Raw genomic sequence first — 24,218 nt, 5'->3', positions numbered from 1 at the left:
CATTTCTAGTGAGGGATTAAAGTTTCCACACATAAATGTTTTGCTTAAAAGAAACTTCGGAAGAGTTCATGGATTCAAACCTTGTAGGAGCCACAACAATCAAAACCTTTTTCAAAGAGAGAGAGAGAGAGAAGGATTTTAAAGCATACAATAGACACCCCCTAATGGTGCAACCAAGAGATTTTGCAAATCGGTCTCCAAGATAAAACAATCTTTAGCTTCCACAAGTAGTAGTACATTCTCCTATTGCTCCCCTTTGAGTTTTACAAAGTGGTGTTTAGACTCAAAGAAGACTTTCAAAGAACAGAGGAAAATAGAGGTGTGTTCTTTGGATGAACACCCACACAGAAAGAGAGGCTGAGAGAAGGAGAATAACATTTAGAATCATAATCTAAAGTGTTTGGGACGTTCTTTATTTAATGAGGAGAGATGCTCTTTGGAAACACCAATCAAAGGGAGTCTAAAAGATGTCACAGAAGACAAAGGAAATTATCTATTACCAACGTCCAAAGCATTCTGAATAGCAAGCAATGCAAGATCGCTGACGTTGACAACGTGTTGGATGATGCTCAATTGACATAAAAAAAAAAAAAAAGCATTCGATATTAGACAAATTGTAGTGTATGTTGGTAAGGTTCTTGATAAACTCTGACTTTGAATGAATTTTTTCTGACGTTCAACGAACAACATTAGAAAACCTTATCTGACACTGGTAAAGGAATCCATATCTGACACTGGTAAAGGAATCCATAAACATTCTCATCTAATCCAACGAGATGTTATATAATAATTAACTCATCTATCTTTCATTGCGGTGAGTACTAACTTTTTATCTAACTAGAATAATTCATAATGATAATACTAAGAAAATCAATGAGTGATTTGATTTTTACCCTTTGATCCTAATTCCAAAGATCTCTTATCATATATGTTGGGTGTCCATGCATAGGCTTTATGTCTATTCTTTTATAAGTATCATAAATAACCTTGGTGGACTGAGTCTTAGTAAGCATATTTACTACATTCCTCTCCTCCATAAAGTCGATAGTAGTAGTACCATTATCTATATATTCTATCACCAAGCTATGTTTAAGGCATATGTATCTCTTTTTACCATTATATGCTTGCTCTTAGCCTTTACAATTGCTGCTTGGATATCAATATAAATATATAGAATGTACTAACTTAAGCCACGTCCAAAGCTAGAGATTTTATTATGGAACCTGTTCCACAAGTTTGTTTAATCGATTTTCAAGAAATCATACCACCACCTAAAATGAATACATAATCAATAGGGTTACCATAGAAATGCATACCATAATTCATTGTACCCTTTAAATATCTTAAATTTTTTAAGGCATCTCAATGTTCTAATACTGGATTCCTAGTGTGTTGGCTTTACTTTCCTAGAATGAGGGTCATGCCTGATCTTGTGCAATTCATCAAATAAGAAAATGAATAAATAATTTGAGAATATTTATATTTTGAGAAACTAATCATCCTTATTTCTTTGAATATGACCTCCAACCATCAAATGTGATTTTATAATATTGTCATCATAATAACCATGCTTCTTGAGTAGGCTTTTAACTTAATGGGCTTGAGGTATAATAATCATATTTTCTTTTCTATTAATCTTGATTCCTAAGACCTCATTGTCTTCCTTATGTATTTAATATCAAAGTTAGACATTAGAAATACATTATTGGATTTCACCAAATCAAGACTTATTCCCATATCATTGTAGCATCAACATGTAAAATAATAAAGATACATATGAAATAAAACAATAAAGACACCTATGTTCTTCTTCCTGTCAAAGAATAAAGATACTTATGTTGTCATGTTGTATGCACACCCATCAAAATCATTAACATGATAAGCATTTAATGTTAAAACATTGTAAAAAATTTTATACAACTATTTTGGTGCTTGTAAAGCCATGAATGGATTGTAACTATTTTTTTTCTTTGTCAAAAATTGTACTAGTTTACACACTTGATGTTCTTGTGCAGAAATTATACATCTTTCATGTTGTTTGTATATATATTTTTTCCTTGAAATCACTATTTAAATATATATTTTTCACATCCATTTGATGTATGACAAGTTTATAAATAAATGCAATAGCAATCAAAAGGTTTATCATTACAATTCTAGCAAAAATATAAGAAAGTGTGAAAGTGCCAAAATAATATATGTTTTCATTTTGCTTGAAACTTTTAACTAATAATTTGGCCTTCAACTTATCAACAGATCCATCAAGTTTTAATTTCTTCCTGAAAATCCATTTTATATATATAACTTTAGTTCTAGGAGGAAGCTCGACTAATTTCATGTGTAATTAATAATAATAGAATCCAACTTACTTTTAATTACATATTTCTAGAATACAACATCTAAAGATGCATTACGAAGTATTACGTGGTGATATGTGAATGGATCACCACAACAATATATGTATATATTATCATCTAAGTTAGTTTTTCTCCTATATCTCTTACTCCTTCAAAGAGAATTTTCACCATTAAATTTTTAGGAACTGAACTTATAGGATTATCATTCACTTTTTCACATGACTAAACACTATAAGTCAAAGATGAATCTTTCCTCATAGGAAACAAATTCTCAAAGAAATAAGTATCTTCAGATTCTATTATGATATTGTCATAAGAAAAATACTATCTAAGGTTTAATAATAAAAAGCTTATATGCCACATTATGAAGTGTATAAACCAATAAAGACACAATTAATCACAAGTATTTAGTCCTAACTTTCTCTTCTCAAGTTTTGGTAATCTCACTTTGGCCAAACACGCCCCAAATCTTTAAATACTTAATGCATGTTTTCTTTTATGACATAAATCAAAGGATCGAGTTTTCCTAAGACTACGGTGAATGAAAATGCATCTACAGTGGCCCATCATAACCACGTATAATAAGGAGGGAGAGAGGTGGGGAGAGATGGGGGTCACATCTGGACCATCCCATCGTCTAACCACCTATGAAAGAAAACTTTCCCAAATCAAATGGTATAGAACCAATTTTTTTAAAGTATTCTGTTAAGAACACGATATGTACATAAAATGGATTCCCCCCCCCCCCCCATATATTTAAAAGTAATCCCAAACTTATAAGCATTTAATTCATCATCTCATTTTGAGTTCTATTTTTCCATCCCTCTTTGACTCACGTGACTTAAAGTCATTTAGGATTAATTCTAACAATTAATTTTTATTCTTTTTTTTAACATAAAAATGTGGTTTCTTAATATAGACTCAATGCATATAGGACATTTATGTGATGAAGATGGTTTTGGGCTCCCTTCTATCAATTTTTGGTTACCGAATTATTTTATGCAGGGTATAGTAATGTCCTAAGTTACCATGCCACATATCATAATAGTCAATCAAATAAATGTGACTACTTGCATTTTTATTCATGATATGATCAATATTTAATATAAATAAACTATTGGAATTATAACCCTTTTGAACAAAAACATTGCTTTTAACTACAATAGCTTTCTCTACCTCAAATGACAACAAAAATTCAGCCTTGCTTAAAAATCGCCTTGGAAATGAGATTTCAACATCTTTTTTAAAGATATAGCACATCCTTGAGGAAAATAAATTTTCTAAAAGTTAACTTCCATTTGATTAATCCCTCTCTTTAGACATAAGAGGTTTGAAAATTCCTCATAAACACTTGTTCACCTGAACCAATCGTTGAATAGTTGAAAAATGCATTTTCAACCCTGTACACATGCTTAGCAACACATGTATCTAGGATCAAATCATTTAGTTTTTTAACCAAGTTTTACCTCAGTCACCCTGGCTACGAAAATATCCACTACAGTCAAGTTGATATAAGCTTTGGTAAAATATTTCTTCTAATTTTAATTTCAGCAGTCTCTCTTGAAGTGCCTTGGTTTGCCACATTCAAAATAAGTTGTCTTTCATTGTTCTCTTTTTGGCCTTCAAGTTCTTAAATGGTTCTCCTTTTAAGACTCAACCAAAAGATCTAAACTCTTTGGCTTTTTTAATTTTGTTTTTCTCTTGGTTCTTCTTTGGATTTTTATCCGGACAATAATCTGTGTAAAGTTGAGTTGGTTCACTTGTGCTTCATGTTTAATTTGAAGTCATCTCAAATTGTTGGCAATTTCTCAATAAGAGGTCCAGCCACAAACTTTTTTTGTAAAACCATTCATTCTTTTGTCAATTTACCCGTAAGGACTTGGAATTCATCAATGGGAAAAAATGGTCTTCTCATCCTTCATTATAAATTCAAAGAAATTTACAACAAAATATTTTTTGCTTCCCACATCCTTTAGTGCATACTTCTTGTTCAATGCATATCAAATAGGATGAGCACAATCAAAAGATACATAAACATTGTATAGCTCATTTAAGAAGGCATTCAAAATGTGATCCTTACATTGATAATTTGCTTCAACCCATAAATCTGTTTGAGATTTGAGGCTGATCATCAATTTTAAGTGGGAGTAGAAAAAATCAAAGCAAATGAGATGGATAGTTGAACCAAAGCAAATAATTCTCTACTTCCATCTCTTGTAGTTTGAATCATCAAATGAAATTAAAAAAAAAAAAAAAAATCAAATCAAATGACTCATTTTTTATCAAAGTCAATGACTATCTTCATGTTCTCCATGACTGGCAAAAGAGTACTAGCCAACTAAGAGTTTTGGTCTCTGAACAGTCAATGTCTATGGTCTTTAAAATTTTTATAGAAATAACTTCAAAGAGAACCAAAACTTACCTGTGATGCTATCCTAATAATCACTTCAAAGTCATGTTTGGATGTTAATCAGTTTTATTTCGATGTAGACGGTTCAATTCGATTTGGTGCAAGATTTTTTAGGTGAAACCAAAACTAAATCATTTAATAAACAGTTTCATATATCAAAATCGAAACCATTTATAAACGGTTTCAGTTTAAATGGTTTTCTTATGTTTTCTAATTTTTTATCCAAACAATTTTTTTACTTTTAAACTTTCTAGTGAAATGGTTGTAAATTGTAACATTGAATTGAATTGTTTGTTGTTATGTGATTCTTTTAATAGTTGTTTGATGTAAACTTAACTTTTTTTTGTTGAAATATATGTAAACTTGGCATTGAATGACTTAAACTTTCTACGTATATGTTGGTCGATTTAACAACTTATTCAAATAATTTACCAACGGTTTTAACTTTAAAACCAAAACCAAATCAGGTTTCAATATTAAAACCAAAACGAATGGTTTAATAAATAGTTTCATGGTTTCAATGTAAATGGTTCAATTCAATTTTTGCAAATGGTTTCGGATTCAAATTCACATCCTTAAAGACTAAGAACTTGATGGTGTTGCATATGTTGTCAAGTCAATGGTGGATGTGGATTGCGTGACATCACTTGACACTATCTTAAAGAACATAGACATCGCCAATGCAAATTGACAAATATTCAACTTAGTCTCCAAAATAAAACTGTTTTTGGCTTCCGTGAGTAATACAAGATTCTCTTATTGCAGCTCTTCAAGTTATACAAAATTGTACTTAGACTCAAAGAAGACTTTCAAAGAACAATCGGTAAAGCAAAGGAAAATAGAAATCACTTCGCCTCGCTCAACCTAATGCTCGCGTGTATGAAAATAAACCCCAAACTCCCTTGAGACGAGAAAACATAGTGAAAAATAGGTCTGTCATTTTTTCATTCTATTAGAACAAAAAAAGGGAATATTGTGTTTGGTGTGTATTTGTTTCGTTTCGGTGTTTTTAAAACAAAAAGGGAGAAAAAAACAAATATTCAAAGATTTGATGAAACACCTAGGAGCCGTTCCGTCGGGGGTCTTTCGTTTCAATTTTATAGAAATTGGAACTATCGTTCCCGATAGTTCATTGTCCAGTGGAGTTCACGCATAAAGAGAGGAGAGAAGAGAAGCGAAGAGGAGCTCGCCATCTATGAACTGTAGGTAAGAACTTCGCCTCTTCTCCTTCTTCTTCATTGTCTTCTTCTTCTAGCGTTCTACATCTTTCTTCTTTCTTCTATAAACTGCTTCTCCTTCTTCTTCATCTACTGTAATCACAAAGCAAATTTTGGGACTAACGTTAACTGATTCCAAATTCTAGAGATAGCGATCGATTTTAGGGTTAAAAATCTTCGACCTTCAACGTTTTGAGGAGGAATCTGTTTGTAACCCTCAAATAGATCATATAGAGAGGTAACGGTTTCTTCTTCTTCTCGTCTGAACCTCTTCCCTTTCTCTTCTTCTCTAATCACTAGGGGGTTTTTGTTGTACCCTGTGAAACCCTAAACTACGATTCAGAAATAGAGAGAGAGAGAGAGAGAGAGAGAGAGAGAGAGAGAGAGAGAGAGAGAGAGAGAGAGAGAATTAATTTTTTTTTTTTTTTTTTGCACACAGAGCTTGATTCACTCCTTTGCCCAGTTCGTCGGCTTCTTCACAGAGAATCAGGTACATGTTCTCAGTTAACTCCTTCGCCCAAATCTTTTGATATTGGTTGATATCTGTTAATGGCTGAGAATCTTGATATGTAATTTTTCAATGGCTATATGGTCTTGTGAATTGCAACCTATACTGATTTCCTTCTTCTCTAATTGCTGATTTCTTATGTAATTTTTCCTTCTTTTCTAATTGGTAATTAATAGCTGGTGTCCTGTTAACTGTTATGTTCATTTTTCCTTCATTGTTTATAGTATCCTCTCCATTAATAAATGATGCTACTTCTTGAATTAATTATAGGAAATTCAGATGCTAAAGAGGTTCATCAATTGCCAAATGGATTCCCTTCATTTTTTTGTTTTTTTTTAGTCTATTTATCCCCCTTTGGTGATGTTTTTGGTTGATAAAATGGAATTGATTCAGATATCATAAAATGTCTATTTTTATCTTTTCATTTCTTTGCTTTCCCTTCTTTCTTCTTGATGCTTAGGCTTCCTTCTTGTGCTTTATAGAGTCCCCCCCCCCCTTCCTTTTGGTGAGGATTGGTTCTGGGTTTATTTTCTTATTTTCTTATTCTCTCTCAGTACTCTTTATCACTCAGTAATATGTCTCAAGAATTGAAGCTCATGAACTTTAATGCATTTTAGCTGATAAAAGACTAAAGATGTGTATTTTTATTTTAGATAAAAGATTATTTTAACTTCAATGAATTGGTTAATGATCAGGTTTGATATTTGTTTATTTTTCTTCTGCTTTTGATAGCCAAGTGAGTTATGTTTGATGAAGATAAAATAATCTACCTTCTGATTCACATAAGCACTAGTAATCTTTGCATCATCACATGGTATTCTAGCATTCCAATTGTGGAAATTTTTTTATATTATTGGGTGAAGAACTTGAGTTATTATGTAATCATTGTATACTTTGTAGGATATTTATTGAATGTATACATTGCTTACATAAATGATGCTACTTTGTATGATTGTCATCGAATGAATAAATTTTATTTTCTAACTTTTTAATCCCTACTGTTAAGTGGTCACAAGTTGAGATCAACGTTTTCATTGATACAATGAAAGAAGCTGTTAAAAAATGCCACAAGTCTGGTAATACGATTAACAAAACTAGTTGGACGGAGATTATATCCCATTTTGAAAATGCCTTAAAGCGTAAAGTTGGGAGAGAGCAATTCCGCACTAAGATAAATAAGTTGAAAAGAGTACCAACAATTCAAGAAACTCCTTGACACAACTAGATTTAGGTAGAACTTAGTGACAAAATCAGTCACAGTTGATGATGAGTCTGTATGTGATAGGGCAATACAGGTACAACATAGCTCACTACCTAACTGAATTGTTTCAAAATTAAAATGTATAAGTAATACATATGATTTATGTGATGACTGCTTACGCAGGAAAATCCAACATGGACAAAATACGAGAAGTATGGATTATACTACTGGCCAGATTTGAGCATGATATTTGGGGATGTCTATGCAAGAGGAAACTTGAGTTGATAATGCTGAATATTTGGATGAACTCGATTATGACAATGCCATTGATAGTGAGCATGTACTTGAGACCCCTACTACCCCGGTGTATTTAGGCGTGGATGACCACTTCCAACAGGATACTCTAACCCAAACCACCATAAAGTAAAATCTTGATAGGACACCCATAGCACGAAGGAAAAGGAGCGCCACTCAAGGACACTCCCACGTCCAGGACTTTTATATGAAGTATTTAACTATGAAAATTGATAAAGCATCGAGTACTTCTGCTACATCTCCTGTTTATGGTGGAGAAGGTTCATCTCGTCTTCGCGATTTCAGTGTCAATGTGTGTGAGGCTACATTGTCCTCCATACCGGATCTGTCAAAGGAGACGTACTTAAAGGCTGTCAATTGTATTTGTGCTGATCCAAGTTGGAGGAAGTTGTTTGTTTGTCCAGATCCTATGAAGAAGACTTGGCTTTTAGATGCGTTGAGTTAGGGGAATGGGCCCTTTATTTTATTCTATTCAGATACAGTATGATGGTTGTGTTAAAATTACTTTGGATGATTTTTTTTTCTATCAATACTTTGGATGATGTGTACTTGTGTTTTTTTGTTTTGTTTAGATATTTTATATGTGCTTTGGAACATGGATTTTTGTTAAAACAGTTTGTTAGAAGCGTGTTATGTTATGTAATAATTTGTTTGAAATTGATAGGTAGTTGTCAATTTGTTGCAGTTATGTCAAATGCATTAGGTGACACTTCAAGTGATGAAGAAGATATGATTCTTCACATTGGTTTGGAACTGCAGAGACAGTCCATATATACTAGGGAACCATGTAAAGATAGTATATTTCCGAGGGCTATCATGATGCATGAGGTATTGAATGGATATGCCAACAGATGTTACGAAAAATTTAGGATGGAGCGTCATGTCTTCCTAAACCTATGTGATTATGGTAGACATAGGGGTTGATTGAAAGACACGACCAACATTCGAGTGGATGAACAACTTGGAATCTTCTTTTAGATTGTTGCAAGGGGTTCAAGTAATAGGGACACCCAAAATGAGTTCACCACTCAGGAAAAACAATTAGTCAGACATTCAAGGTTGTCTTGACTGCAATGCGTCGTTTAGCCAAGGAGAAAATTAGCCATCAGATGTCAGTAGGATACCGAAGGAGATTGCAATTAAACCCAAATACTACCCTTTCTTCAAGGTAGACTTGAAATATGATACATGTTTATAGTATGATATTTTTGAATATTAATATTGTCATTTGCAGTGACCATTTAATTGTCAATATATGCCATAGAACTATATTGGCGCCATAGATGGTATTCACGTTCACGTGATAGTCTCAAAAGAAGATCAAACTTAATATAGGAATCGAAAGGGGATCACAACTCAAAATGTGATGTGTACATGTTCATTTGATATGCGATTCACATGTGTATGTGTGATGAGAAGGTAGTGTGAATGATTGTCGAGTCCTTGAACAGGTAAGAAGTGACCCTGGTTTGAATTATCACTTGTAGGAAAGTATTATCTTGTCGACTCTGGGTATGCTAGTCAAATTGATTTTTTGACACCATTTAGGGGTGATAGATATCATCCACCAGACTACAAAGGGCCAAGAAGATCCCTAAGAACAGCAAAGAATTGTTCAATTACAGACATTCCTCTCTTCGAAATGTCATTGAACATACATTTGGGGTATTAAAGAACAAATTTCAGATTTTAAGGCAAATGCATGGGTTCATAGTGAAAGATCAAGCATCAATAGTAATTGCATGTTGTGGGCTTCACAACTTTATTAGAGAAGAGCATATTGCTAATGGAGAATTCGTTCAAATGAGTGAAGATGAAAAAGTTTCTGAAGATGAATTGAATCCCCCACATCAAGATAATGATTTTTCTACAACACAAACAATTCAACAAAATAGGGGGGAAAGAGATGAATGCATTTAGGATAAGAATTGTAAATGCAATGGCTAGACAATAAGGAATGTCTGAAATAGTTGAGAATTGAAATAGATAGTTATTTGGAGAAAGTTCTTACTAAGTTTGTTAGATTGGTGTTTACATTTATGTAGTCTAACTTTTTTATATTCCATTTACGATTATGGATTCAATTATGTGAAATTTTTTTTTATTCAAGTATGCTGTACATTTGATATATTATGATGAATGTCATTTTGAATTATATTTCTTATGTTTTTGCCTTGAGGCATTTTTTATATATTGAATTAGGTATAATCTGAAATGATATTGAAATGATATATACAGATGACTTCTCCTATGCCTCTACCTGTGATAGTAAACTATGAAATTTGCGAAAATAGTTCTACTAAATATACAACCAAGTTTGATCAAAACATTGGAAGAAAAATTTTCAAGTATCCACATTCTTGTAATTTTTTCATGTGGGTGGACCAACTGCATTTATGTAAATGTGGTAAAGATCTATGCAAAATACAAGCTACGACAAAAAATCCAAACAAAGGACAGTATTCTATGTTGACCAAACTCAATTGGGGTAATTTAATTCCACAATTGATCTTTACCAATAGGAAACTTTAAATTTTATGACATTGATACCAAATTTCAATTACCCTAATTATATTTATTTGTCAATATAGACTGATAATCGTGGATATGATATATTTGTATGGTTGAAAGATGAAGCACATATCTCTACCATACAACCTACGTCATGTTTAGAAACATCAACGTCAACAGCATCTACACAACCGTTCAGTTCAAACGAGTATATGAAAGGATATCTAGAAAGGATAATTCAATGGTTAGAAGATCAAAATAAAAAAAGTTGAAAGACATCCTCAATGCATTCAAGTCTTTGGACTTGAACAAAAGTGAAGAATATTTAATTTATACTTCAACAAGGCATTGATCTTTCTATAATGTTTTTTTGTGGGTTGGAACCAATTTATTTATTTTGTAACTACTACTTTAATATTGTCTGAAGTCATTAACAATTTGTGATAGTATTTTAATATAATATACTTCTGAAATTATTGTCTTATTTATGTAATTATTGATATTAAAAAAAAAAAAAAGTTTCTGAAACAGTTTAGCCAAATGCCATAAATGTCGTTTTTCTGTTTTGAAACTTTTTAGTAACAAATGCACCAAAAACCATTTTTTCGTTTAAAAACGATGTTTCAAAACAAAAACTGAAATTTTTGTTTCTGACACGAAATAGCAGAAACGGAATAGAAATGATACCAAACGCAGCTTTAGTGGTTTGTGCCTGGCTAGTAGAGTGCAAGCTCCTAGGAGGTCACAAGTTCGATTTTTATAATCACTTGTCATAACTCATAATGGCACCACTTCCCCCCCCCCCCAAAATCAATCTCTCTCTCTCACTTGTAGAGGTAGTATAGGTGGAGATTCCATTTCATAGGTGCTCCCCCATGTGGGACCATAGGGAGGCACCCCACATTGGTAGTTAGAGAGAGGTCATGCATTCAATCCTTGTTGGGAGACAATCAAAGAAACTTCCTTTGTTTTAAATATATTTAAAACTAGGGGTGTCAAGCGGTCGGGTCGGGTCTCAGTAGGGCCTAGTCGGGGTCGATCAATTTCTAGAGTTTGTACCGTGAACGTCGGTTTAGCTAAACGGGCTTAGCTAGCTCGGGCATGGTAGGGTTAATAATCGGGTAGGTCAATCTCAGGCTTTAATCGAGCTATCATAAATTAGACTTAATCGGGCCATAACCGGGCTATAGACCTATTTAACTTTAAATGGGCTTTAAATGGGTCATCTTTAAAATTTGTCTCTTAAATGTACTTGAAGAGGAATAATACCAATAAAATGAAGCAAAGATTGTCATTACAAATAAAAAGATCCCATAATTAAAATGGATTAAGCCAAAGATGGGCAAAGTAACTAAATTACCAAGGTACTCGATCTTGAACCCACCAAAATCAAATCAGTTAAACTATGCCTACATAACCCAAGATTAGTAAATTCAAATCAATTAAACTATGCATAAAAAAGATGAATGCTAATATAACAATTACCACATCTCAATTGTACATATCACATAGCTTAAGCACTAAATACAAATAGTATTAAAAAAAATTAAAAAAATACAAGTAATATTAAATGGGTCGGGCTAGGTCAGGCTAAAGGAGTCGGTTTAAATTGAGCTTGTAAATGTGTGGCTGGTTGGACACCTGTTGGGCTAGGTGGCTGCACCGTGTACTACATGTTTATAAATATGACGGGCTCCATTCATTAATCGGACCAATCTAGGTCGAGCCATAACAGGCTTGGTCAGGCCTACCAATGCTCGCTTGGAATTGACATCCTATTTAAAACCATCATTCAATGAAGGATTAATGTCCTACCAAAAAAAAAACTAACAATTAATGAAGTAGAATAAATCACTTGGCTAACGCTAAAGATCCTCACAACGGTTATGAGGGAAAAATAAAACAGAGAAGTTGAGTTTTATTATTTCAGTTATTACGTCATAAACATCTTTAAAAACAATAAAATTAGCACATTACGTCGTAAACATCTTTAAAAGCAATAAAATTAGCACATATAACTGCTTCCTCTTCCCACCCCACCCACCCCCCCACCCCCCAAAAAAAAAAACCGAAAAAAAAAGACTGGAACTGGTTTCTCTCTATCCTTAAATGAAAAGCGGTTTCCAATTTTTAATATCTAATAGATGCTGCATAGGAAATAGAATTCTGAAAAAAATATTTTTTTTTTTTTTTTTTGATGAAACAGAGCAACCTTTGGCTGTTGTTCATGAAAGATTGTACCGTTTTGACAAAACAGGGCTCTGCATCTGCAATTTTGTTTCTCTTTTTCATTCTTCAGGGGTCCACCAATTCTTTCTTTTCCCCCTTTTTTTTATTATTTATTTATTTATTTATTTCCTTCTTTTGCTCTTCTGCTATTGCAAATTTTCAGAACAGGGGCTCCAGCTTTTAGGCCTTTCTCATCCAACTACAGTGACATGGAATGTTGAAGGGTTCTTTACTTCAACTATAGTTTAGTGTTCTTGGACTCACAGAAGAGGAATCAAATTTTTTATCAAGTAAATTAAGAGGAAAAGAAGGAAAAAGAGTTAGATAATGAAGATAATTGACCATAGAAATGAAGACATTTAAATGAACAATTGAAGAATTGTGTATTTGAATCATTTCAGTAAAACTAAAGGATAAATTGTATTTGTCTTTACCCCAAATGAGGACAAATTGTATTAGACAATCCAAATATAACAAACAGGAAGAAAAAGAATAAATTTATTGGCAGAAACTTGCAGCAATAACACCAATAGATGGACAAGACAGAAGGGAAATTGTTTGTTTGATATACAGATTTTTTTATTCTCTCTCTTTTGGTCTCCTAATAGGCATGATAAGGACAAAGGCAAGGAGTAACCTGGATTGTCACTGTCAGCACAGTTGCCATGCAACTAGGCATGCATGGCCCTTCTGTGATGAGGCTAAAAGGAAGACCCAAGATGGGTCATGGGTAGTAAAGATTTGCCCAGTTTGCAGTGGATGGTCGCTGTGCTGCAGGTTTCTTCAAAGTAGACAACCCAACACTACTGCTAGCACAAATGCATTAGGCCCAGTCGCAAACTCCCACCAAAATAAAAGAACAAAGAATTAAAAGAAAAATACTTAGAAACAGTAAATCACCCACACATCCCAAGATAAAGGGAATGAGGAAGTTGTTCAATGCTTTTTTCAAGTCCACAAGTTGCAATCTTGAAAAATGGTAATGGTAGTTCAATGCCCAGATATGAAATGCCTGACACAGAATAGCTTAAAAAACTTAGCTCCTCTGATGATGATAACATCTTGTCACAGTTTTTGATATGCGGATGTTTTCCAATTCTTGGGGGCAGATTTTTTCCTCTTTTGGACATGATCCATACTGCAGCCATGAGGTTGTGGGATAGATCACAACCAACCAAATGATGGATTAGTTCCAGTGTTTTTCAGGATAAAGTGAATGAAGAAGCATCTTAATGATCATCACGAAAGAAACAGAATCCCCACATCACAGCAACCCAAAGATAGAACTACATCCAAGTGAACTTTGGTAGCAATGCAATCAAGAGGAATTCATGATACCACTGGAGGGGAGACAAGAATCTTTAGATGGATTGTGGTGATACAAGTCAAAAAGAGCTGAGAATATCTAGGATCCAACTCCCTTACCAGATCTGCAAATGAGGCATAGTATTTTCCTGAAAATCTCATGCAGGGAAATTGAGTCCCACCAACATACAGAAAAAGACAACTTTGAAGGGAAATGACTTATTTTTAAGTAGATTTCCTAATATTTGCACTCACTAAACTTGCAATGGAGCAAGAGTCTATTTGCAGTTTGTGACTTTCTAGTACACTAACTCAAAAGATCAAGTGGCAGAAAACTATTACTAGAAATGCTTCTTTGATATCCAACAACCTCCTGGAAATCTTTTTTTTTGGGGGCGGGAGGGGGGGTGTTGTGGAGAGAGAGGTAAATGACTAACCATGGCAACTACAGTGAGGACTGAGGACACACCTGGTTTAGAAGTATATGGAAATGACCATGCATTCAGTGAAGACGGATCAAGCAAAAGCCCGTAAAAGTGAAATGGTTGTGTGAATCCTAGCCGCAACGATTGCATCATATGCATAGGGTGGCTACAAAGAACTTGCAAGCTACCATTTGTCAAAAAAAGTACCTTGACTCTTAAAAAAGCACTGCTGAAAAACTTCACAGGAAAGTAGAGTAACCCTGGAAAGTCCCATGTACCTGACAAAACCTTGGATTTCATATGATCATCTTAGCTCACCATCTTTATCAGGAAGTGAAAGGATAACTCAAAGAATATTTGCAAACCATTATTGACTTAAACTTGGAGCTCAACTCAATCAAATACTTATAGCTATAAGTCAACCAAGGGCGCAGGATGAGGTCCCTACATGTTGGAGTTAAGACCCAAAGTTTTGAAGTTAACTCTGGTATCTAACCATCTCGTTCAAAGCTTGAATTATGTGAATTCATCTCAATTTCATTATATTCTTTCCCTGTTTTCCTTTTTCTTTTGGGGAGGGGGGTGATTTGGGGAGGATGGCGACGGGTGGGGACGGGTGGTTATCAAGTTTCATTCTTCTCATCCATCAGAAGATAACTGGTGCATTACCAGTTACCATCCGCATTTGTATTCTAAAACCACAAAGCAATGAACTTAGACTTTAAAGAAAATGACCACTGCTGCATCACTTCAATTTCATTATATTCTTTTCATTCCATCAGGAAATTCCCCCCCCCCCCAAATTTTCCTATAAACTCCAAAATATTTGAAGGGAACCTTCTGCAACTATCTGCATTGCAAGTTCCACCATTCCTCACAACCATGTTGATGAGATATTCAAAAGGCAATATTAGTCACTGAGATCTATCTACATGTTCAAATAATTTAGCATTTTTTGAATCTACATGACCAAAAATGATGGAATTTGTGCAAACAACAATGTCTAGCAAACTCAAAGACTTGAAAATGCTATGTACAATAAGAGTAGAGATGAAATATGGAAATTCTCATTATTTAAGAGATTGACAAAAGCATGCTAAGCATGGGAAGGCAACATCAACATGAGCTTTTTATCAACCCAATAACAACAAGAAATAGATAGATATATGCGTTTACACATCAAAAATGGTAAAATTAACACTTGATGAAGAACAACTGGTGCACCTTCAAATCAGTACAATCGCAATACACTCCTGGTAATAGAATGTGAATTCTTTGGTTTACTCTTCCCAGAGCCATTCCTTCGACTGCCGCTCAGTGGCGTCAAGTAGAATCGCAGGAGGCCATTATCGAGATTGTTAGGACTATACCTAGCGCTCCGGTTACGTTCCAACACAAATTCATCTTTCCTTTTACCATGCCCATTGGATTCTCTGCCACTTCTTAAACTGCCAAGTGACCCCCCAACCCCGGTGCTAAATGAATTCCTTGAGCTGACACTGCTATTGCAGCGGAGGATCTTCCCATTCAAAGCCCCTCTTGCATCTCCATTGGCATCCCTACGAAGATCTCGCCAAGACTCTGATAAGGAGCGCTCCACCACATTTCCCCTGCCATACCTCTCATCGTCCTCATCCTTGCTGCCATTGCGTCTCTGAATAAAAGCCCAGATATTCCATGCCTTACTCCATCTACGGGACTTCTTAGAACCCTTACGATCAAGACCACCCACGACAGAAGTAGCATCTTTAAAGGCAGACTCAAAGCTCTCGGAGCAATCGTCTCTGAGAGAGTTAGTGTTGGAATTCGAGTTCAAATCCTTCATATCTCTATCTGTAACAAGCAATTTCGTTCCATTGATGTAATCGATGGTTGCTGGAGACACCTTAGAGTTGGAAACTGACTTAGTTTCTTCAACCTCTGCCACCACGGAAGCCGCCATCTTCCGAATGGAGCTGGAACGCTCAAGACTCTTCCGCCTCTGCGAAGAGGATGAATCGGAGTAATAGTCCCGAGTCTGAGCCGATCCACCAGGAGTGCTATCATCCTCATTGGCGGTGGAATACCTAGGCTGCTCTTCCACAGGGATCAGATTATCAGCCCTTCGAACAGGGGGAGGAGCATCTTCAACCACCGACAGCATCGGAGGAAGACGTGGAAGAGTTCGGCCGATGAGATAACCATCCCAAGAAGCACGAGGCTCGTCCCACGAGTAGCGAGGATCCTCGAAGGACATCCGACCGGCATCGAGAGAGAACCTCGGATCAGTATCGCAAGATCTCCGTCCAAAGCCATAATCCGCGATCTCCGACTGCGTCTCCCTGTAATGTCTCCCAGTGGGCTTCTCAGCCCGCATTGCAGTCGAGCTACCCCCATCGCCGCCACGCTTCTTCATCTTCTGCTTCCTCCTCCACTTCTGCAACTTCTTACTGAAAACCGAAGCCGCCATCCAGAAGCTTCCAGCAATCTCTTTCAAGTCCCTGCCGGGAGGCTTCTTAGTCTGGGAATCGAGATCTATGTGATCCTTCATGGTCTTCACTTCCTCTTCTACCACTGGCTCCTCCTGTTGCTCCTCCTCCTCTTCCACCACCTCCACCTCCTCCTCCTCCTCCTTGATCTCTGGGACTCTCTCTTCAGCAACAACAAAAGTGTTCACAACAGAGGCCGCGGGCTCCTCAGAAACCCTAATCTCCTCGTCATTCTCTTCCTCTTCCCTAGACTCAAAGACGGGTCCTCCAACCCCAGAAAACCCCAAGTTCCTGGTCTCGACCTCAACCTCTCTATTGTTGTTGTCGGTGTCCGTCTTCCTTTCGTCGTCAAGGTTGAAGAGAGACCAGAGAGTACTCCGACCCCGAACGTCGCAAGACTTGCGCTGAGGCTCGAACACACCAGAGAATCCCTCTCCTTTACCACCGGAGAAGGACTTGCAGCGGCGGAGCTCGGGGAAGAAGGAGGAGGAGGGCTTGTTGCGTTGGTTACCGAAACTAGTGTCGGCAGCAGCAGCTGAAGATCCCTTGAAAATGGCTTTGAGGGCGGAGACGGCGGTGGAGTTGGACGGGTTGTTCTTCCCTCGGCGGGTCGCCGGGTCCAAACCTTCGAGGCGTTCGCGCAAGCATGAGGCGCAGAAGCCTGTGACGTGCTCTTCCGGGTGACGGTTGCAGGTGGTGAATCGCTGAAGTTGGGATTCCAGATTCATAACAGAAGGCGTACAATGCACACCCTACAGGTGGTGCTTCTGTTCATGTTACTTGAAGACACAAATGGGCTGGGAGATAAGAACCCACAAAATGACAGAGAGAGAGAGAGAGAGAGAGAGAGAGAGAGAGAGGAGTGCTTTGGTTGCAACGAAGCTTAAGCTCACACTTGCACAGACAGACAGAGAGAGAGAGAGAGAGAGAGAGAGAGAGAGAGGGGAGTTTGTTTGTGTGAGGAAGAAGAGAATTGAGGGAGGACAGAAAAGCTAAACAAAACAAAACAAAACCCCTGAAAAACCCTTAGACCTTTCTCTCTCTGTATCGATTTATCTGTCTTTTTCTCTCTACAATCCGTATCCCGGAGAGTGTGGTCCTTTTCTTGGGGTCCCCTTTTCTTGAGGTTTTTTTTTTTTTTTTTTTTTTTGGTAGAGGGTGTTTTGTTTCTCTTGCTATAGTTTCAGCCTCTTCCTAATTCAGTAATTTCAAGTATATTAATTTGGGATTTTTTTTAATATTTTTAAAATATAAATGAAGAAAAAAAAAAAAAAAACCTAAAAGATAGCGTGGCCCTAATACTCCGATGGAGACATTAAGGAGGTAAATGTCCGCACCATCGTACCCCTCCTCATGAAAGTTGGAAATCCTAGACAAGGATCCTCTCTCGTGTTCTAGTGCACCGAGTGTGTATTGGGCGATTGGCAGCATCCAGACACGTACCCCTAGCCATCGAATGTGCATTGGGCGTACTAATGCACTTAAGAAGATATGGTTCCAGAAATTTTATATTTGTTGATGCTTCTATGCATATTCTCATTGGTCCCAATACTGGCATACCTCCACACTATCTTTCAAGAACCGTCTCCCCTAAATAAAAGAAAAGGAACTGGGACTGCACGGATCCTACACCAAAAAACAAAAGGGGTAAAATGACTACTCCACCCTCATAAAATGTGAAAATGCCACTCATGTTTATGCTTTCATGTGCACTCTTGTGCATGCACAAGGGCCACGCTCCCTTGTAGGAAACACTAGACTTGAATCCTCTCTAGTACTCCAATGTGCATAGAGCGCATTGGGCGACTGGTAATACCTTGGCATGCACACTGGGCCAATGTGCCCACTTGAGAGGATCTAGTTCCAAAAACAGTTCCCCCCTAAGTAAATAAAGGATAAAAGAACATTGTTCGCTTGCATGGCCACTATGCCAACATAAAGACCAATGGGAGGTTGCACACAGGCATCTTCAACGCACAATGAGGTGCAAGCATGATCTTTTTGTACCTACCTATGTTTATGCATAGAGGGCGATTAATAAAGATAAGACATTTTTATACGCTCTCACACCTACTTCAGACCCAATCAGCATCCTCCATTCTTTCAATCCATAATGGGGCAGGGAGCTCATTTTAGAGAGAGAGGGAGAGAAAAAAACGAGGGGCTGGTGCAGGAGCTAAACTCTCGGATAAAAACCATTTTTCCATCAAATAAATAAAGAAAAAGAAAAGCAATCGCTCGCGAGTGAATCGCGAGTCGCGTCTCCGAGTTTAAAAGATTCCTGTAAAAAGTGAAAAAGCAAAAGCGATCTTCACGCCCCCACTACTCTTTAACTTTGCTTTCGTTTCTTTCTTCTTTTTAATTTTTTTTTTTTTGTAAGGCTCTTTTTGTTTTTATGGTTATCCTTTTCTCATCTTTTTGTTTTTTTTTTTAGAACGATACCAAACGGGCCCTAAGGCTCTTTTTGTTTTTATGGTTATCCTTTCCTCATCTTTTTGTTTTTACGGTTCTCAGATTTTGTTGTGGGTCCCGCTCAGTTGCTCTTACTCTTATAGCTCATCTATTGAGCTCGGCTTGGCTAATTTTGCATTAGCAATTATGGAGGTGATGTTTGGTAATTTGTCACTTTCTACACTCTAATTATTTTCAGAAACACTTCTTTTTTTTACCAACAGAAAGAGAGGAATTGATTTTTCGGATGAGAGAAATGTTCTGAAAATTTTCGTGGTCAAGGTAATTCACCAAAACAACTTGATCACATAGATGATGGCTAGAACAGAGGCAGTTGTTATTGATTGGAGAAAAAAACTCTTGTTATTGTTTAAATGGGTTTCACCTCAGGCCATTGATAGTAAGAACCACTTTGTTGGAGAGACAAAGAGAGACCCAATCCCAAAAAGGTGCATTTTTTTTCCCATCTTCCTGCCCTTCCTTGGCCAGTCTAGGGTTGCAATTGGGTCTGGTTCGGTCAGATTTTTAAAAGTCCTAGTTCAACCCTGAATCCCTTTATCTGGATCAGGCTTAGCCCGGCTCTAACTTAGGGCCATAAAAATTCAACCTTGACTTGGCGTCAAGGTCGGGTGGGGCTAACCTTGATTGGCCCTTACCATGGCAAGGGGGAAGGGAGATGCGAAGGTGGGGCTGGGTGGGGAGAAAAAGAAGAAGAAGAGAGAGAGAGAGAGAGAAGAAAGAACAAGAACAAGAAGAAAGAATAGGAGAAAGAAGTAGACAGGGTTTGGTAGGGCCAGGCAAAGCTTAGCCCAAGGCCTTAACCCTGGGCTAGCCTAGCCTTGACTTAGGGCTAGGAATTTTCAGCCATAACTCATCCTCAGAGCCAAGGTATCTCACCCCACGCTTTGTTCGGGCTCAGGGCAGGCCAAACAGGCTTAGGCTAACGGGGCCAAACTTGCACCCTAGCTAATATAGGCAGATCCAAATTGGTATCAAATCAATATCGGTCGAGCCAGATATCATATTCGATAAGAAGAGTAAACCAGTGCACGAGACTCCAGATACTTCAAGGCCAGGGAGGAGCAAATATACCAGCTTTACCCCTGCCTCACAGGAGAGGTTGTTTCCAAGTTTTGAACATGTGACCAACATATTGCAATTGTGTAACTTAATCGTTTCGCCACAGGCTCGCTCATTACTGATATCTTATTCGATATCAATTACTAAATCCATGTGTGAGAGGAAAGGATATCGGGTGATTGATAGTAAGTGAAACTAATGAGCATGGATTTAATAATCGGTATCGATTGTGATCAATACCACTACAATACTGATCCAGAATGGCCCATATTAGTTTGGATTCGACAAAGTTATCCATGTTTTTCTTCAAAAATATTTTTTTATTTTTTATTTTTTTAACTTCTACCTTAAGTTTGTACCAATCCACTGATACGAGATTGATCAAGAAACTGTATCAACCTTTGTCAATATCGATACAGATTGACCTCTACCAATATCGATACAAATCGATCAATCTTATACCAATTACTAAAATCGTACCACGGAGGAGTAAGCTTGGTTTTCTCCTCTACTTCTTTCACATTCTTTATTTTGATGAGAATGGTGAGAAGGACAACCTAATGTGCAAATGGAAGCTTTCCAAGAGGAAAGAAAAAGGGAAGAGGCCAGCTAATGGCTAGTATCTCCCTTGGCCCATCTCTCTCCTCCAACAATAGGATAGATATATCATTCCATAGGAGGGAGGAGAGAGTAGACAAATGGAGGTGCTAATGTACGTTGCTTTTTAAGTAGCACAAATTTAGTCTTAATTTTAATAGTATGACACGGTGATTGGGATTCAAATGCTTAAGATGTTTGGTGTGAAGGGATCCCCTCTCCTCCTCCCTTCTTGATGGTAAATGGTTTAATAAGATAGAAGGACGTCAACTTTTGTGTAGGTAGTATATTTTTTTTGTCCAGTACAAAGTATTTATGCTAGGATCAACTTTTTCTTCCACCATGGTGAATTGGTATCCATTCATCATGGAGGGTTCAGAAAATCCTGAGTGGTATCGGAAGGTATTTTGGAGAAAATACTAAAATTCTATAGGAGTTGTGATCCCTAGGATTAAGGATGTGAATTTGAAACTGAAATCGTTTATTGAAACCAAACCAAACTGTTTACACTGAAACCATAAAGCCATTTAGTAAATGATTCGGTTCTAGTTTTAATTTTCAGACCGATTAATTAAATGATTTGGTTCTGTTTAATCGTTTAACCTGCGGTTTCAAAACTGACCCGTTTAAACCGTATATGACTTACTAAAATAATGAGTTTCATGTAGAAAAAATAAGATGAATTTATTTTAGGGAAGAAGAAAGGAGCATAGAGGTTGTCCAACAGCCTAGTCAATATTTTATCATATCATGTAGTTATGTAGTTAAAGCCTTGCCCCCTCAATGCCCCATTGCTCATTAAATTTGATACAAGATTGAAGTTTTTATCAACAAAGGTAAATTTCAGTAGGCATGCAAATAAACCAGCAAATTGGTTGCTAACCGTATGGATTAAACCATGATCAAAACAATGTAAAACCGTAAAATCGACACCATTTAAAAACCGTGAAATCAAAACCGTTTATTGAACGATTCTAGTTATCAAAAGTATAACCGTTTAGTAAATAGTTCGATTTTGATTTCAACCAAATTAATGTGAGCCGAATAGAACCGTACCATACATATACACCAAAACCAAACCGATTAACACCCTTACCTAGGATTGAGTGGTGAATGTTCTAGTCTGGTTGAGGAAATCTTTCTCCTTTATGTTATGTTAACAAAATAGAAGTATTTATAGTAAGAAAAGTGGTTCTCCAAACAAGGGGCATGATGTCTTTTTATATAAAAAGAAGAGAATTTGACACATGGAAGTGCTGACATAGGCCTCGTTTTTTATTCTTCCTTCTCATAGTGACTTATTAAAAATCATATATATTCTTAAATCAATCTTTAAAGCTTAACATAAGAATATTCACATTTTAACATAAAATATTTAAGAAGAAAAAAGAGGCCTATACCAAAACTTCCATGCGTCCATATGGATGTTACAAAGATACAAAGGAGTGGAGACTAGGCGTGGAACGAGAGTCTTGAACCAGAGACCTCCTAGGCACAAGTGCTCTATTGCACTCTATGCCAACCAATCGTGTTAAGTAATTGATCACCCTAGAATTTTGTTTTGTCGTTTACAACATTAACCCTCACCCTCCCCCTCCCCCCCACCCGCCCGGGCCCGCCACCCCCCCTCTTTTTTTCCTTCTTCTCACGCTGGCGAAGTAACCATGGTCTTAGTCGATACTCACTTGGAGAAGGAGGAGAAGGAAGAGATTAAAAAAAGGGTGAGAGGGTTTTCCTACAAGGGTTGTGTAAGAAGGAATCTGCACACTACACTATTGAATAGTTAGAAATGGTATCATTCGTGTGGAATCCAAATGGCTTAGAGTAGGAGATAGAATATCAGTGTGGGCCCACTATCTATTATGTGACAAGAGTATAGAGTAATTTTTATAAGGGTAGTTTAGCAATCTTTTTTCTTTGAAAAACAAGAGAAAACATAACTTGCCCATACTAGATTTGACTTGCCTCAAGTAACTAGGTTTTGAAAAAAAAAAAGTGGCTTTCCGATTATGAATCATGGTAGGTGGAAAAAATTAAAATTTCCTAAAATATAAAAATTATGGAAAAAATAAGATGAAGCCAACCTTAAAGTTTTTATGTCAAAATCATGTGCTTGTAGGGAGTTAACAAAAACCTAAATGCATCTTGTATTTTAGTCAACTCAATGTTTCATGTGACATTCTAAGGAAGCACCGGTGACTTCTTGAAAATTTTAATGCCCCCTCCATCCCCCAAGAAAAAAAAAAAGACCTTGTGAATTAGTGAGTGACACTCCCTATGTTAATCCCTCATTTCCCATCTCTTATTTATTTATTTATTTTTTTTTTTGGGACAAGGATTTTCTTTCCGAGAGCAGCCAATCACCTAGACATAAGGGTGCACGTCCTTAAGAAGGGCACGGTGGTCATTACTCACCCCCTATGTCTATGGCGTGGGGGTAACTCACGGATAGTAAACTTTATCAATTATTTTTAACTTAATTTATCCTATTACTTATTTTGCTTGAATCCATATAGCTAATCTCATTAAGTTGAGAAAAGATTGAGTTTGTTGTTATTGTAGCACCATATATTGAGTTTCAAAATTTAACTAAGAATTTTTCTTTTTTCTTTTGCCACATCAGGGGAAAACCTAGGTTTTTTTATCTTTTTGTTGTTGTTGCTCTTATTTTGATATTCTTAAAGGGTAGTGGAGGTTGGTAGAAAAATCATCTGCCAAACAGAACACATAATTGAGAAAAAGTTAGAATTGGACGGACATAAATTATAGGGACCAATTGCATCTGCGAATCTGCTGGGGTTAACCCCAACCGTCAGATCAAATTACATGTGCCAGAAATATTGGTAACACTACATTTGTCTCACGTCCATCAATCCAACTTCCGGTCTAAACCGAACTCAATAGGGCCAATCGACCACTCCACTCACTGGACCCACTCAAGGAAGGAAATTGTGGGGTCCATCTCCAGCCTACGAGAAGAGTAAAGTGGAGTGTGGCTTTCTCATCTCGGGATTTCAAGTTTCATACGAGAAATAGTAAACAGGGTTTTGGTCTGACCAGACGGCTCGACCGTGCTTTATATGAGTTGAGCCGTTCTAAATCTAATGAGGTTAAAATTTGTGAATCCACTTGGATAGACAATAT

General features: G+C 36.7%; 1 protein-coding gene across 1 annotated transcript; it reads right to left on the bottom strand.

Moving 5' to 3' along the window:
- Positions 1-15,523: 15,523 nt before the first annotated feature.
- On the bottom strand, positions 15,524-17,954 carry LOC122071252 (protein OCTOPUS-like). The gene has a single exon (XM_042635574.1). It carries the CDS (start codon positions 17,672-17,674, stop codon positions 15,710-15,712), a length of 1,965 nt encoding a protein of 654 aa, XP_042491508.1. The 5' UTR covers positions 17,675-17,954; the 3' UTR covers positions 15,524-15,709.
- Positions 17,955-24,218: the final 6,264 nt, after the last annotated feature.

This window comes from Macadamia integrifolia, unplaced genomic scaffold (genome assembly GCF_013358625.1).
Source record: "Macadamia integrifolia cultivar HAES 741 unplaced genomic scaffold, SCU_Mint_v3 scaffold_198A, whole genome shotgun sequence".
In the NCBI taxonomy this organism is placed as follows: Eukaryota; Viridiplantae; Streptophyta; class Magnoliopsida; order Proteales; family Proteaceae; genus Macadamia; species Macadamia integrifolia.
The sequence above is the reverse complement of the archived record's forward strand: the minus strand, read 5'-3'. Positions and strand labels throughout refer to the sequence as shown.

Excerpts from the sequence above, each read along its gene's own strand:
- LOC122071252 (XM_042635574.1), bottom strand. The coding sequence starts at position 17,674 with ATGAATCTGGAATCCCAACTTCAGCGATTCACCACCTGCAACCGTCAC.